This window comes from Lissotriton helveticus, chromosome 7 (assembly GCF_964261635.1).
Source record: "Lissotriton helveticus chromosome 7, aLisHel1.1, whole genome shotgun sequence".
NCBI lineage: Eukaryota > Metazoa > Chordata > Amphibia > Caudata > Salamandridae > Lissotriton > Lissotriton helveticus.
In genome coordinates, this window is record NC_136068.1 from 293,138,848 (window position 1) to 293,156,637 (window position 17,790).

A 17,790-nucleotide genomic window follows, 5' to 3' on the forward strand; every position below is an offset into this window, starting at 1 on the left:
GGAGGAGGGATGGTTCAACAGCACACCGGACTGAAACGTTCTCTCCTTTAGAATCCAATCTGAAATACTCTAATGAATTAAATGCAGCCCGCATTAGGACTCCTAACTTCTGTGAATACCGAAATGAGTAAGTGCCTTCTGTGAATACTAAAATGAGTAAGTGCCTTCTGTGAATACCAAAATGGTAGTAAGTTTAGGATTTTGTCTTAAGTTAGTTTTGTAAATCGGACCCAGAATGATTGTTTAGAGATGCATTTTTCGATTTCTCTCCACTCATGCCTCCTTCACACACAGAGCATGTTTTCCACCTCTTCCCACTGCCTTTTGTTTGCAAGGGGTGAGGCAAGTAACAGAGAGCTTCACTAAGAGCAAATTATATGTGTCCGAGGCCAGAGAAGAAGCTGCACTCGCTCTTGAGGGAATGTATGTGTTATATTTGCAGCCTGAAAATAGGTACGTAGGAGTCATTTATAAAAGTGGTGCCTTAGTAGGTGATGAAGTTCGAACAATTAATCCGTTTTACAGATATGCTTTTGCAATACAAACTACGCTGTTGTTAATCTCTGCAGGAACACTCTCACTGGTTTTCCACATTTCCTTAAAACCAGAAACCCTGTTCCAATAAAGAACCCACGCATGTCCACAGAGGGTCGAAATGCACGGCGTTGACGAGACAAAAGAACTTTAAGATTAGCAAGTGACTTCATAACTTAGTATTTCTGTCATTTTACAACACGTGCTGTCTCTTCCTAGGATACCACTGAGAGGCCATATTGATCAGCCCTATTCTAAAGAAGGCTCTCTTCTAATTTGGGGTCGTTCTAAAGTTCCCTACAGCACATAAATGTCAAACATTTGTTTTTTAACAGCATTCACAAATAGAGTGGTGGTGCATGTTATGCCTTTAATTTTAGGTACATTAACATGCACTACACGCACTTATTTGTGGTTAGTACTTCAATTATACATCGTATTTGTTCTGATACATTAGTTCAAAAAATTCTGAAGCAAATAATGCAATTGTGATATTGATATCCAAGAGATACTTGAGAGGTCACACCGGATTTGCATTTCTCTAAAAATTACATTGACATTAGTGGCCATTTCTACTCTAGACATATTGTGATAGGTCTCACCACATTTGCCTTTACGCTTTCTTTCACAGACATGCAAGAGGTTGTCATATAAATCTGAGGGAGGGTTAATTCTAGAATGGTTGTGGGACACCTTTTCTTGAAGACTCAGAACAGTTCCTCCTACTATATCGTCAGTGTTGTAGGTTTGGAATTGTCTGTGATGCATGCATGTTTGTACCCTATGGAGTGCACTCCACGGGCCAGGTAGTGAGGTGAAGAAATAAAGGGCTTGAAATGACAAGTCGAATTCTCTGTAGAAAAACAATTCACAGCCTTGGCACCTAAGGTGGAAGAGGCTATCTCAGAACCATTAGATTTGTGCTACAACATTTGGCTTGTCAGTGATGGTGGTGGCATTGGAGCATAAGACTAGGTTACTTATTGCCACAGAGGAGAGAGAAAGTCAGCAGCAGATTTTTGATGAGTATCAGGAATTTTAACAAAGCAGCGGGCAAAGGTTCCCTGATGTATTTTGGTCACATTTTTCTGAGGTGAGGTGGCTAGGACTAGAGGTTTTATTTTTGCTTTGCAAGGCTTTGTTTCAGTGTCGAAGTTAACCAATAATTGATCTAATATGGAAAGCTGTTGGAAGCTGTTGTCTATTGTTCAGAGGGCCTGGAGATCAGATGAAAAAAGTTATAACCTCTGAAATGTGGAAGTTAATTTACCAGTTGGTTAAAGTCTGAAGTATCCACTTCGTTGAGGATGTTTTCCATATTTATATAGTCAACTTAGAGATAATCATATCTCCAAGAATATGCACCTATTCCTTCATGCACCCATATACTTAAATTCATCTACCCATCCAATTCACCAAGTCACTCTCCTACATTCACCCACTGACTCACATTCAAACACCCTTCCACTCACCTTCAACCATCAGCTGCCTACCTTCACCCACCAAACTATTCACATTCGCCAACCCATATTAGGCATTCCCACACACAATCATTTGTCCACTCTCAACTAGCTAATCTTTAATTCAGCCCCTACATTCCTGCTTTGGTCCTCCAAGACTCCACACAAAGACCTTTGATTAGATAATAATCAGACATATTCACACGAAAAGGTGATGTGATGATCTCTGATAAGACAAAACTACTGCACATCGAGCCCCTGAATATCAAGGACAGAATATCAAGTGACAAAATATATCAAAAGCTAAGTGCAAATTGGGAACTATAGATTTACTATCCCTAACTTCACATCTACGAACCTTGAAGACATATATATATCAGGTAGGTACATTTAATGTGGAGTTAGGTATTAAAAAATCTAAACTCACTCACTATTCGATATTTCTTCTAATATTTTGTTCTTAATAAAGTGCCCCGTCGATGATCTGGAGCCAATATTCAGTGTAATAATGTCTACTGTGCAACCCCTGATTTCTGTAACCTTTTTTATGTTTCCAGTCTACCCAAGTAATTCCTGGTGGTATGGAAGTTAGTGCTTCAGACATTCCAAAGCCTATACCTCTGCCAGCAGCAGGAATGGACACAGGGTATCTATGGGTACTTCATCAGGCGCAGATCAACGATATGCTGCAGACCTTGGGGACAACAAATCTAGAGGTAAGAGCTTCCTAGACTGGCACATGGTGGAAGAGTGGGGAGGTTACACACACACATGGTAGTAGTAAAATGCCTCTGTTTTTTCAACTAATCATACATTCAACTTCATCTGTAGGGGAGTACAATGGTTACTCTGCAAATAGTGAGTCTATCAACCTCAGTTGCATCTACCAACCCATAGGAAAATTAGAAGCCAGAGCATGGCATGAACAGCAAAGTGCCATACTGGGTAGATGTGTATTGAAAAAGATGTAGTAAAAGCTGCTATGACGGTAAGAAGGCACTGAGAACTCTTGTGTGACTGCACTGATAGACGAACACTGGTTCAGAAATGAAAATGTACAGTAAATGAATGTCAATGAAAAATAAATGTTATTTCATCCAAAAGGCCTATAACCCCTTCGGTTGTCAAAAAATCAAAAGTCTTAGCTATCATACCAAGTCCTAAAATATCTTTATTTCCATTCCAGTACTTTTATTCCATTATTTATAATGGGAAAAGCACTATTCTTACAATGCAAAAAACAAGATTGGATAAATTAAACACACCCAAAGTAGCACAATATGAAAGCTCCGTGGCACCATACTTTGCCCACTGACTAAACGTGAAAGGGGCCGTGCAATGCGTGTTGAGGTGGGAGTTCCGCCGCAACACTCACTGATTTTGACACTACCCCTATTTACAATGGTGGTGTAAATATGGGGCACCCCTAAAAAAACCTGGTCTTAACATGGCGAAATGAGAAATGAATAATTTCTACTTGTCTTGCGCTGTTTCTATGTGTGCTCCACAGTATGTTGTTTATGTGCAGGAAGGTGTCCCTTCTTCCACTTAAACAGTCATTAAAAAAAATGATGATTTGCAACTTCTATGTCAATGCAGCGCACATAGGTGTTACAAATCACCACTAGTGACTGTTTATGTGCAGGAAGGGACATCTTCCTGCACATAGACAATCATTCCCTCAACCCTGGCACCCTTGCACTATTGTGCAAGGGTGCCTGCGTTGGCGCTAGGCAGATGAATTTAGCTCCAGCTCTAGGAAAAACACAGAGGTGTGCAATATAATTGTAAATATGGCACATCACTGCATTTTCAGAATGACAGCTTTAGAAATGTTTGCGTAACGCAGTGCTCCGCCATTCTATTATTAATACGTCCCTGTGGTGTTGTGCTTAATTCCTCAGGCTCCTGTTGGTTTTTCTTTGATTCTGGAAAACTTGGTATGGAAGATTTCGTTTCACACAATCAGGTGTGTTGTCTCTTATTCTGGAGGCTGTTGTGTGCTTTCTTTGCATCCTATGATTCTGCAGTCGTGTATTTAGGACCACGGAGTTCTGTGTCGTGACTCTGGAACTGTAGAAGCAAATCTAATATCTTTAGCTTGGCATAGGTGTGGTATAGTCTAGCAGGTCTTGTGTGGTTTCTCTAGTCTTAAAACAATGTAGGGTTGTGTTTGCTTTCACAGTGTACTGTGTGGTTTCTGTAGTTCTGCAGGATCTGGTATGGTGGTTTTAGTTTCTGTAGAATGTGGTGTGGTTTAGCTAATTCTGCTGGAGCTGGGGTGCTATCTTTAGAGTATCCAGCTCAGGTGTGGTTTCACTGGCTCTGGGGACTCTATAGTAGTTGTTTTATTTCACAGGTTGTTGTGTGATTTCTCTGTTTCTGCGGGATCTGGTGTAATGTATTTAGGTCCACAACTTGATTGTGGGTTCTTTGGAGCTCTCGTGCAGTTTCTCTGGTTCCTTGGGCCTTGTAGTGGTTTGCTTAGTTCCACAGGCCCCACTGTGGTTTCTCTGGTTCTACAGGATTTGGTGTGTTATTTTTAGTTTCTCAGGTTTGGGTTAGGTTGCTTTGATTCTGGAGGCTCTTGTGTGGTTTCTTTTGCTCCTGAGACTGCATAGTCATGTATTTTCTCTGGTGTGGCAGGACTTGGTCTTTTGGGGGCATATTACCAAGGAGGGCGATAGGCGAATATCGCCGTGTTTGCGGACGTTTTTGGCCGCTAAGCGGCGATAATTCTATTGCCTTATTAACAAGCTGTCGCTAACAGCAGTTAGCGATAGCTTGTAGGCGATAGCGAGCGGTTTGGGGCCCGCTTTGCATGTCAACGATATTTATCGCTAATGACATGCAAAGTGGGCGTACCCAACCCATTAGCGACTCCAGCAATGCGCCGCCTTTACGGCACAGATGCGTCACGCATCTGTGCCGTTTTTGCCCCATGGTGCCCCGCATTGTAAATGCGGCGCACCATGGGTGGCGGAGCTTCAGCGCACAATAACTGGCGCATCCCTGGGGATGCGCCAGTTATTGTAAATCTGCCCCAATGTCTTTAGTTCTGAAAACTCTGGATGGAGGCTGTTTCATTTCACAGGATTATGTGTGCTTCCACCTTCACTTTTACCTCTCATACAGGATCAGGTTACAATGTCTTTAATTCTGAAAACTCATGCCTGCTTTCCCTGATGCTGGAGGCTCTTGTGTGGTTTTTCTGGTTCCTTATTTTCTGTTGGGGTGCATATAGTTCAACAGGCCTGTGCAGTTTCTTTAGTTCCTGAGAGTCTGTGGTGACTTGTCTAGTTCTATGGACTGCTGTGTAGGGTTTATGGATTTGCACGTTCTGGTTTGATGTTGTTGCCCCAAAAGCTCTGGTATAGTTTCTCTGGCTCTAGAACCCCAGGTATAGTTTTTTTTTCTGCTCTGTAAGAATGTGGATTCTTTGGGTTTGGATGTGATTTCTCGTCAAGGAGGCTTCTGTGTGTTTTCTTTTACACCTGAGACTCTTTAGTGGTACGTTTCATTCTACAGGCCACAGTGTGCTTTCTCTTGTTCTGCTGGATCCAGTGTAATGACATTAGTTATAAAATCTTAGGCTCTGGTTTCGTATGCTCATGTGTGGTTTCTCTGGCTCCTTAGACTCTGAGGTGGGGTGTTTATTTTCACAGGCTTCTTTGTGGCTTCTCTGGTTCCGAAGGCTCTTGGTTGGTTGGTTTCTGGGTTGCTTGAGACTCTGTAGTGATGTGCTTAGATGTACAGGCTCCCTGTGTGATATATTGGGTTCTGCAGGATCTGAGGTCATGTCTTCAATTCTAAGACTGTGTGGTTTCTCTTATTCTGGCAGCTATCGTGTGGTTTCTCCAGTGCCTGATACTCTCTATTGATGTGTTCAATTTCATAGGCGCCTCTGTGGGTTTTCTGATTCCACATGAATTGTTGCTATATATTTAGGTCCTCAGACTTGGCTGTCAGTCTGCTTGTTTTTAACACTGGTGTGTGAGTACTCGGGTTCCTGAGGCTCTGTAATGGCTTATTTATTTCCACAGGCTCCTATGTTATTTCCCTGATCCTGGAACTCTGTGGTCTATAGTTCTGCCGGCTCTGCCATGGTTTGTTTAGTTTAGATTTGTGATCTGGCATTGCTCATTAGGGGCTCTCTTGTCACCTCTTGGATATAAAGCTTGATACGGCTTTTCTTGCAACTAAAACATTGCACAGTGTGCCCTGTTTTGAGGGAGACAGTGATTAGACAATCTTCCCAAGTGCAGTCACACACTCATGTATGTGCCCATCTTGCAGAACCTTAGGGAGAGGCAGCGTTAGTGGGCACTCCACCATGAAAATGAATTAGGCAAGGTCAAACATGTAAGAGGATATATCTATATATATGTATATATATATATATATATATATATATATATATATATATATATATATATATATATATATATTCACTGAAAAAACCATAGGTTATAGACCATATATAGTTAGGAATTAGCATTTACAAAACCTTGAAAATTCACTGAAAAAAACATAGGTTATAGACCATATATCGTTAGGAATTAGCATTTAAAAAACCTTATTTTACTCACACAAAACCATTGAAATTCCATATATAGTTAGTTGCACTAACTATATATCGCGCACCCGCAATCCACTGCTGATGATGTCACATATTACATCATTCATGACATGGTCAGTGACATCACTGATGACATCACTGATGACATCTCAAATGACATCACTGATGACATCACTGATGACATCATCCATTGACTGTGTGTTTCTGTAAAGTTTAAATATGTTTTACATATTGAAGAATGAGTAGATGTATAAGTGTCTGGATGAAGGATTTAGGTGCGTGACTGACTGTATGAGTGAGTGATTAAATGTGTCTCACTGAGTGCATGGGTTAGTGACTAAACTGTCTTAATTTGTGCATCATTATGTCTGTTGTTCTGTAAACTGCTGCATGTGTTGATCAGTAGCTATATGAGTAACTATATGGGTTATTGATTGATTGTCCAAGTATTTGTATGGGAGACTGAGTGTGTGTGTGGCTGGCTGGGAGATGTGTGACTCTGTGCAGATCAATGTGTACTTGTATCAATGATTGTATAAGAGAGTAAGTATGTGTTAGTATATGTTTGAAAATGTAAGGTACTCTATGTTTAAATGGAAAATGGAAAAAATAGAAAATGGAAGTGTGATTGATTCTTTACAGGACTGACTAGGTGTGTGAGTAACTCCATGGATGAGTGGCAGAGTGTGAGTGTCTGTATAGGTGTATGAGTGCATATGATAGTGTTGTAAAGATGAGTGATTGTATGTATGAATGATTGTATGGGTGAATGAGTGAATGTGTGTGTAGACGTAGGAATCAGTGAGTGCGTATGTAGTAACTAGTATTGGTGTGTCAATGGTTTCAAAAATTATACTCTGTATTTAACACTGGGTGTAACAGAGGTTATATTAAAGTGTGAGGAGATGCATTGTATTGTCACATGAATGATATCATCAGTGATGTGGTCATTGATGTCAAATGAGATGTCATCAGTGATGTCATCAGTGATGTCATTTGAGATGTCATCAGTGATGTCATCAGTGATGTCACTGACCATGTCATGAATGATGTAATATGTGACATCATCAGCAGTGGATTGCGGGTGCGCGATATATAGTTAGTGCAACTAACTATATATGGAATTTCAATGGTTTTGTGTGAGTAAAATAAGGTTTTTTAAATGCTAATTCCTAACGATATATGGTCTATAACCTATGGTTTTTTCAGTGAATTTTCAAGGTTTTGTAAATGCTAATTCCTAACTATATATGGTCTATAACCTATGGTTTTTTCAGTGAATTTTCAAGGTTTTGTAAATGCTAATTCCTAACTATATATGGTCTATAACCTATGGTTTTTTCAGTGAATTTCAATGGTTTTTTAATAGCAAATATCATAAGCTGTCGAATGTCAAGTCCGTGGTAAGTAAAAACATTTTCGTGTTTATGCACACTGAACTGCTTTGAATGCTGCCCCCCCCCCCTCATTTCTATTAGGAGTACTCTCTCTTTGCAGATAGTGAAGGGTAGTTAACGCAGGCCTTTGCCCCCGTTGTAATCCATCGTGCCTGCTTCTCTCTCCATTTGATTGATTGTTCTCTTTGGTTCATTCTCTATTTACAAACAAGCACAGAGTCCCAATATTCTGTTTAGTCTTTGAAGATAGCGAAAAATCGTGTAAAAAAACAAAAGGAATCGAGCAACATCAGTAGGCCACTAATGGGATCTCTTTTTGACCTCGCTAAAATAGAAACATTAGGTACAACCTGTTGAAAATAGCAATGTGTATGTACATAAGCGGCGTTCATTTGTGTTCACAGTACCCCTTGTTGATTGTTTGAATCGAGCATTGAATTGTTCGAAGTTGGTTCTCTTAAGGATCTTCTCTGCCTGCAAACGAGGAAGAATAGGAATATTCTCTCTCCCTTTGCAGATAGTGAAGGGTAGGTAACGCAAACCTTTAACACGTCGTGCCTATTTCGTTCCTCATTGATTGATTGTTTGCCCGAACATTGACTGTTTGGGAATTGGTTCTTTTTGGAGGTATTCCCTGTTTGCAAATAAACGTAGGAAAATCTTTGCAAGTAGTGAAAGGGTAGGTAATGCGGACCTTTCTCCCCCGTTGTAATCTGTCATGCCTATCTACTCCCTACTGATTGATGCACCTGTTTCACCCGGACCATTTACTAGAGATAGGTCATCTGGCCCGACCAGAGAGAACCCCTAGTGAAAAGGACATATGCAATAATAACGAAGTGATCACTGTATCCTGTTAACAGAAACTTTAGCATGAAACAACCTGGAAAGAAAGGAATAGGAAAACGAAAATCAGTAGGCCACTAATGAACTTTTTATTAAATAACAAACAAAGAAACGATAACAATACGTAATGATAAAACCTATTATTGTCCTAGAAACAAGAAACGTTAGAAGTAAGCCCGTAATAAGAAACCTGAAAACAGTAAGAGAAACCAAGTGTGACATTGCAACGGCCACAAGGCAACGAGGCTTCATCGCCCCTCACTGCCCCAAAACGTGTCTGTCCCACCGCCTGCCACGGCCAAATAACGGCAAACTGGGAAAGATACAAGTCAGCAGACATCCGCCCCATTCTGGAAACTTCCAAAGTGCAACAGGTTTCCGGCTACGCCCAGCCGGAAGCAACACATATAAGGCGGGTCCTGCTGCCAACCGTCGGCCAGGAGATCATCACGTAAGGAGTAGCCGGAGGAGAGGCCGAGGCCAGCGGGACCTGGCCAGGGGGATTGACAACACTGGAGAGTTGCAGGGGGGGGAATGTCTATGTCCTCGACCCTCCCCTCTCTCTCCCAGTCCGGCCGCGGTGGCACTTGAGAGTTGCAAGTTGTCCCCCCACTCTCTCTCCCGGTCCGGCCACCAACGGCCGGGGGCTGGGGCCGATGGAATCCGGCTGCAGCCGATGAGCCAAGGAACCCGTTCAGGGGGCCAGAGCAAAGGGCGTCCGGCCGCCATCCACCGGAGGTCCGGCCCAAAGACGGACGGGACATTTCTTCTTTCTTTTATAATGGCTGCGACAACACTGGGGGGGGATGTCTTGCACATGCCTCCGACCCCCCCCCTCGTCCTCATCGCCTGGTCCGGCCATAACAAATGTCAAGCGAGACGCCGTGGGGTGCACTGGGTGGGAGAGACGGTGCGAACAGGCCTCTCCCGCCTCCCCAGGTGGAGGCTTCCCAGCTGCACCCTCAGCGCTCCAGGCGCCCGGAAAAGGGTTCTTCCACTGTGGCGATGCTGCAACGTCTCGCCCGGCAGGGTGGAACCCGTCCGCTCATTTGACCCCGCGATCGCCAGTAGCTACCGAACTCTCAAAATGGCGGTCAACCTGGCAAGAGCGGGCCCAGCATAAAGAAATGGCCCGGTCACTGGTTGACTCCACCACCGTAGTCCTCCACGACCTTGAAGATTCTAGAGGAGCCGCGGGAGTCCCCGACCCCCGCAGACACCCCCGATGGGGAATGACTGCCATGATCGCCCGTGGAGTGACGAAACTGTAGCCGCGGGACGTCGGCGCTCCCATGCTGGCGCCAGCCTCAGTTTGAATGACTAGAATCCTGCAGACCTCAGTTCCGGTGAAAGCACGGTGTGACCCGGTAGGAAAAATTGTTGCACCCCCTCCCCTTTTTGACTGATGGTTCAAACCACCGATCCTTTCCTTTGCCCTTTTAACGGAACTTTGGACTGCCTCCCCCCCCCCGCGGCGCCCCACGCCGTTATTTGCTGGGCGGCAACTTACTAGACATCACCTTCGTGCCATCTAGATTTCAGCGCGTTCTGCTGCCTTGGAACTATTCGCACAACAGACCGCTACTGACGACCCACCCCCAGGCAACATCTTCTGAATTTTCATAATTTGAAAGAACTAGTAACATGTCCTCATCAGGAATTTCCTCTTCAATCATCTCATCAGGAATCTCCTCATGAAAACTCTGCAATGATGATTCTTGTAACTCTATGGTCTCCAAACATTCGATAAATTCGCCATCAAGAGATAATTTCATTAAATGTAGTGGATAATTCAAAAGAAATTGCCACGGTCTCTTCATTGTTTAAATGTTTTTACTGTTTTTGTTTTGTTGTATATATTTATAAGTTATTAAATTTTTATATTCCTACTACTTTGTTGGAGTGCTATATATTTTTAATGTGACACATAATTGTAAAAACTTTGATGTACAAAGAGTCATCCCTGGAATCTTCCGCTTCAGGCTCAGTCCCCTCCCCAATCACAATACAGGATGGTTTTCAGATAGTAGGAACGCGTGTGGTTTGACGGATCTCATCGGGTGTGGGCCTTGATCTACTATGACTCCTTTGAAGAGGGGTGATTCTTTACAGCTGGGGCCATAAACTACATCTGCAGGGCTAGCTGATAGCCTGAACAATCGGACACAGAGGAAGAGGAGTGTCAGAGGGTGCGGTAGTGAATAGGGCGAAAGGGAGGTGTCGGGCGGGCACAGAGTGTGATTCTCAGGGAAGAGCAGCGCAGATGGGGGGAGGTTTATTGCCGATGCATAAGACAGAGAGCGGGGGTGACCAGTGCCTGGGGAAGATGCTTGCGAGGGTGGGGAGCCACACTACGGATCAACAGCGTGCAGAGAGTGGGTCTGGTCAAGGCATCTAAAATGGCTGCCGTGCACGACAAAAGTGTGGCATTTCAAAAAAGGCAAGATGGCGCAGACAATGTTTTTCAACACTTCCTCATTTCCTTCGAATCGAACGTTAACAGACGTTGGTGCATATTACCAAAGTTAAGCGATATTTATCGCTAACGATGCTTTGCAACGAATTTTTTACCGCTAAGCATCGTCAGAAATTATCGCAGATAAACCTTGCTATTATCAAGGTTTATCGCAAATGCGATAAAAAACGGCCGCAATGCATGAATATCGCTAAAAAGTCAGCGATATTCATGCATTACCGAGCTAATGCTCTTAGCCATGTTATCCACCTCCCATTGGATAACATGGCTAAGAACTGCTCAGGGCAGGTGTTAGTTTTTGGAGATATTCGCGCTTGGCGCGAATATCTCCAAAAGTTGGTAATAGGAGATAGATATCTTGCATGTTGTAATGCAAGTTATTGTGGTATATGGAACTCATACCATAATCTCTCAGGAAAACAGAAACTGATCCTTTTGGGACTGCCTGAGAAGGCCTAGGGGGTGAGGGGTACTCTACTTTGCCCCCTTTTCACGTTCCGAACTATTTTATTTTACTCTCTTCTATAATTACACAAAATGGCAGCGATAAGATGCATCAGAGACAGACAGTGAGAGAAAGGAGGCCGGAGATGAAGAAGAGATGTCAAATACACATTGGAGATAATATAGTGGGAGAAGGGAAGTAAATATGAGTAAACTTACCATGTAACATAAAAATGTTGCACTCTATACTATAAGTCTCATTTTATACTACAATCACTTCGCTACAACCTCATAAATTAAAAATAAAAATGAATAATGTCTCAAACAATTTTTGATTTCTAAATATAAATTTATTCTTCTGAATTTTCAAAATTTGAAAGAACTAGTAACATATCCTCATCAGGAATTTCCTCTTCAATCATCTCATCAGGAATCTCCTCATGAAAAGTCTGCAATGATGATTCTTGTAACTCTATGGTCTCCAAACATTCGATAAATTCGCCATCAAGAGATTGATCAAAAAAATCATTCAAGTCATCTCCTCCTTGTGAGAATACTTCATTATTGGTGCTGTCAATTTCAATAAATGTAGTGGATAATTCAAAAGAAATTGCCACGGTCTCTTCATTGTGAGCCATTTTATTTTGAAATTGCTTGCTGTAAATTGCAGAAAAAAATAATCACTTTCATTTATTGTTTTTAGTAATACATAATATAAAACTAACTTTATCAAGTATTTAGTATAACAGAAGGACTGTAAATAAATAACAGAAAACATTTTTCAAATTATCTTAAAGTGTACAACATAGTTCCCCTTACAAATTAACAACTCACCTTTTTAAAAGTAGGAGAAGTGTTAGTACTGTGTAAATCAAACACCAGAAATTGAGCACCAAAAATTCCTCACAAATGTACCTCAGACAGTAGTATCACAAAATGGCTGTGGTTTCCTCTCATTTTAGATATATACATAACCAATTAACCTTCGTCACACACAAATACAAAACCAAAGTAACATTTTAATTGGTTCTAAATTTCAACACTTTCAAATGTGTTTTCCCCATGCAATTTTCCATAGGACATTTAGATACGTCTACAGCCTGAATGGCTGAACGGAATTACACCAAACTTGGCAAAATGGTACATCAAACCTAAGAGGTCAGGGAGGATCTACTATGCCCCCTTATGGTCATTTGCCCCTTCGCTTTGGCCTCCTCTTGTCTCTTGATCCTACCGAGAGACAAGATGGCGGCCGCTACGGACTGTTTGGAATGTTTACAGACGCCGGAGAACCAATCAGCTTCGCAAAGCTCCGTAACGCGAAAAGTACACGAAGCGGAGCGCTGTTACAGATATATATCTTTTTTTGAACGTTAATTTCTCAAAATCCACTGGAGCACATATATTGAGACCTAGCAAAGGCACATCGGGCTACCAGTCCCTAATATTTTGCCAAGTTTCGTGCAAATCCATTCAGCCGTTCGATTATTATTATTATTATTTTTTTTTGCCCCGCGGGGCCCTTTTAAAACCTCCACATCAAACCTAGGGGGTCAGGGAGGATCTACTATGCCCCCTTACGGTCATTTGCCCCTTCGCTTTGGCCTCCTCTTGTCTCTCGATCCTACCGAGAGACAAGATGGCGGCCGCTACGGACTGTTTGGAATGTTTACAGACGCCGGAGAACCAATCAGCTTTGCTTCACAAAGCTCCGTAACGCGAAAAGTACGCGAACTGGAGCGCTGCCCGGTCCGCTGTTACAGATATATATCTTTTTTTGAACGTTAATTTCTCAAAATCCACTGGAGCACATATATTGAGACCTAGCAAAGGCACATCGAGCTACCAGTCCCTACAATTTTGCCAAGTTTCGTGCAAATCCATTCAGCCGTTCGGGCTAAAAGTGAGGCCAACCGCCCTATGGAAAACTCAATGTTAAAAACACGTTTTGGGACCCCCCTTTTTTCTCGGCCCCCCCTTGACGAACCCCCCCCCAAATTTTCAGGGGCTGCTCAGAAACAGAATGTTCCATTTTCCTGAAAATTTCAGCCAATTCCGTCCACAAACGCCAAAGTTATTAGACATAGAATTTTCAAAAATCCCATAGAGAAAAAATCCTAACTATATATACCTACTGGCGACCGCCAGTAGGTAATATATATATATATATATATATATATATATATATATATATATATATATATATATATATATATATATATATATATATATATATATATATATATATATATATATATATATATATATATATATATCGCAAAACAATACGTGACAAATATATTAAGCAAAAAAGAAGCAGAGAACTCTGGATAGTTCTCAAGTTTAGGTGGAAAGCAGCTCATGAATAGAGCACCATCAACACCAGCGACACTCTAGATCTGCTCATCTCAAATGTCTGCTTTTCTATCAAAGTCTTGGCATAGGATTAGCACAGTGCCATCCACTCTGAGATAGAAAGGGACAAAGGGGTATATTTTCAAGAACGTGTGATAATCATCCCAAAAGTAACTTAACGCAACCTACAACATTGCAGTGCTATCGCTGGAATTTTACCCCGTATTAACCAAGTATGCACAACATGGCCGTACCATGCGATAGTCACTAGACAATGCGTCAAATGTCCGCATAAAAATCAATGCCACGCCGCAGAAATGTGAAATGGGAATGCAAAAAAATCCTGCGATGAGGCCAAGCGTGGTACAAAAAGCAGGAAAAACCAGCAACAGGCCTGCAAATCCCACGCTTCTGGTGGGAAAATGCACTATAAAAGCTACAAATACAACACACCAGAAAAAATCCAAAGCGCGTAGCAGCATGGATGCATCCTGACCAAGCGCAGAGGCCGACGCGAACCCCACAACCCCCACAGACCACCAACAAGGAACAACGGGGTCCAGGAAGGCCAGGGAGTAGAGGGAGAGGAAGACGGTGTGCAGTCCGCAGGAAAACCAGATCAGAGTCATGGAGGTGACCAAACACTACCATCAACTGGCCCTTGTTCGAAATGGGGTAGCGTGGTGCAGAGCGGGCGGGCCCAACTCCAGAGGACATGTACAAAGCATCCACGCAGTACACACAGACGACACACAAGGCACACTACAAAAGGAGACCACACCAGTTTGGGTGAAAACAGTAAGTGTATTACCAAATCAACACTGGGTAATGGTTTGCTCGGGGACTATTTACAGGGCAGCTCCCAACGGGCCGCTACCAGAACCATCGCTTGTACAGTTCGGGTGAAGGTAAGGGTAAAGGACGAGGGCACATTCTGTCGCTAAATATATAACATTGCAATGAACACAGGGCCTAAACATAAGGCTGGTACAACAGCCATTGCAACTCTAGCGCATTAGGCATAGATGAATTGGTATAACTCATGAGGCAGGAAACACAGTGCGCGTAAAAATCGCATAAGCACCTTAGACATACCCTTATGCAGGTAAGTACATCATACCCACACCAGTACCTTGGGCCGCTCCTCACTGGGACCATCAGGCCTTCCAATCCTGCAAGGCATCCAGCATACAACAAAAACATTAGGCGTAAATCCCCTTAACAGTGGGTATAGCATTAGCGTAAATCAGGGCAGGCCTCCACAGGTGTCTGGGGCAGCAGTATGGGCCCACTAGGTATAATCACAGGAAGTCAAGCCCCATCTATAGGTCTGAAAACACTAGGCCCAAAACCTGCAGTAGCATGAACCCATTTAGCCTGAAAGCAGTGGGCCTGACCTGAGAGCATAATCAACATTAACAGTGGGCATCACCCTTGAGGAAAACTTTAGGCACATTAGTATAGGTGCATCACCATGGGGGTTACACACATTAACGTAGGGCACATTCGCCTGCAACGTAAGCAGTTGGGGCAAACAGCACTAAGTCATTTTATCAGCATGCATGGAACATGAGGCGGTCCAACATGGGGCAGAAAACACCTTACGACTATAGCTAGGCGGGGAACTATATCTGACATAACCTCGGCCATGCTACCTATGCTGTCAATCTTCTGAGGCCTCACAAGCCTAGACAGTGTGTGCCCCAATTGTTACCACTGCCCACTGTCCCGTGGGGCAATAGTGTCCAGCCAAGTTAGTTCTGGTCCCGGTTGAGCCCCCTTGTTGCTCGGGGATTGAAATATGCCCCCACGTTGCACCAGCACTCTGCGGGGTGGGTCCCCACTCCGGGACTCCCTTGCCCCCCCCACTGTAAAGGGAGGAAAGGCAGCTGCCCACTACCACCCGGGGCAGCTGACTGGCAAGTCCAGTCACTGGCTGCGTGGCCCAGTCCTGGGCCCTGGGGGCCTTAGGCACCGATAGTGTGCCTCGGCCGCCCCCCCCCCCTTCCAGCACTCATGGGGACAGCCCCACTCACCGGGGATCCTGCTGGTGTCTGTCGCCTCCTCCCGATGCTGCCCTTCCCCTGGGTCCCTCTCCTGGAGGCCCAGGACTTCACAGACCACACGCGGGGCTCTCCCTACCACCTGGGGGCCCCGCCAGTCACTTGTGGCACATTCTCCTTCTGCTGGGCTTCGTCCGGGCCCCCCTCCTGGGACCCGGGACTCCGATGCAGCCTCCGCGAGGCTGCAGGCATCTTCGGGGCTGCTGGGCCAGTGCGGAGTAGGCTCCCGCCTGGCTCCTTTGTCCACACGAGGCTCCCTCGTCACCACGGGAGCCCCGCACCGACGCCACTTGCTTCCAGTCTTCCCTGCCTCCCGGCAGCGGCTTCTGTCTTGCGGGCCCTGCCCACCTCCAGGCGGCTCGCAGGTCTTCCGGGTCACCGCAGGCAGAGCTCCAGCTACTCCCTGGGACGCACACACGCGGGTAGACTCCCGCTTATCAATTATTCATGAAGCGGGGTAGGCACCCGCGAAAGGGTGCCTTAAAACGCGGGGTAGGCACCGGCTCTATGTACAAGTAAGGCCACAGGCACCATTAATGCAGGGAAGGCTCCTGCTGGTTTTCAGCTCGGCAAAAAGGGTTCGTCAATCACGCTCGCGGGCAGCAATAACGCGGGGTAGGCACCCGCGGTGCTTCACAGAACAACAGTTCTCCTTGGCCCCACAGCGCTTAGAGGATTGCAGCGCTTGGGTAGCATAGCGCAGGGGGGCTCAGCCCTCTCACTCCAGCGCTGTAGGCCTCAGCTCCTCTTCTCCTAGCACATCAAATGCAGCACTCATCCAGCGCTACCCGGCACAGCATCGCAAGTTGGGGTGGAAGCGCTCCTCAACTCTGGTGCTGGGAATATAGCGCTGCACTCTTCAAGCGCTAGTCAGCAGGCAAGCTTGGGACAGGAGATAGCGCTTTTCTTCACTGGCACTCTGATTAATGCACTCCTCATCTCCTTCTGGGTGCTTTCCAGCAGTCAGGGCCCAGGGGTAGCACTCATGGGGCGCTAGGCAGAAGAGCAGCAAGCACTACTGGGCCAGGTCAGCAGTCAGTGGGCATTCATCAGGACAGGGCGGTAGGCTTTAAAAACCATCCTCCACTATAGCGTGGCACTCCTCCTGTACAGCAGCCTTGACTTCTGCAGTGGGGCTTTCACTAGCCCAGTGGACAGCAGAGGGGTTTCAGTTGGGTGCAGGGTCCAGCACACAGGCCCAAGTGGCGGTACCCCCTGGCAGCAGGTCCCCTCACATTCAGAAGACAACAGCAACATCAAATGCGCAGACACTTATGGACTGGCTCTCACACTGGACACTGTCAGATATGTGGCGATTCCTTCACCCCTATGAGCGTATATACTCCTACTACTCTGAAATACATGATCTACACGTACGCCTGGATAGAGTAGTGGGCTCCCATTCCATAATTCCACTGATAGAGAGATCGGAATCCCTAGGGCAGACACATTCCGACCACAATCCTCTGTGGCTCCAACTCAGCTGGGATGCTGGTCGTCCCCCCATACCCTCATGGCACCTCCAACCACCTGCGCTCGAAGACCCCGAATATCACTCCTCCTTGGGGATGGCTATCCTCACATATTTCGAACTCAATGAAGGGACCGCCAGCAGTGCGTTGGTGGAATGGGATGC

At 44.7% G+C, this 17,790-nt stretch overlaps 1 protein-coding gene across 1 annotated transcript in view; it reads left to right on the plus strand.

Annotated features, from left to right (window-relative positions):
- The window catches only part of LOC144766744 (uncharacterized), a 604,477-nt gene that overhangs the window by 376,882 nt on the left and 209,805 nt on the right, over positions 1-17,790 (plus strand). Inside the window, exon 9 of the mRNA XM_078650492.1 lies at positions 2,552-2,710. Within this exon, the coding sequence (XP_078506618.1) occupies positions 2,552-2,710 (159 nt within the window). The remainder of the gene's footprint in view (positions 1-2,551; positions 2,711-17,790) is intronic.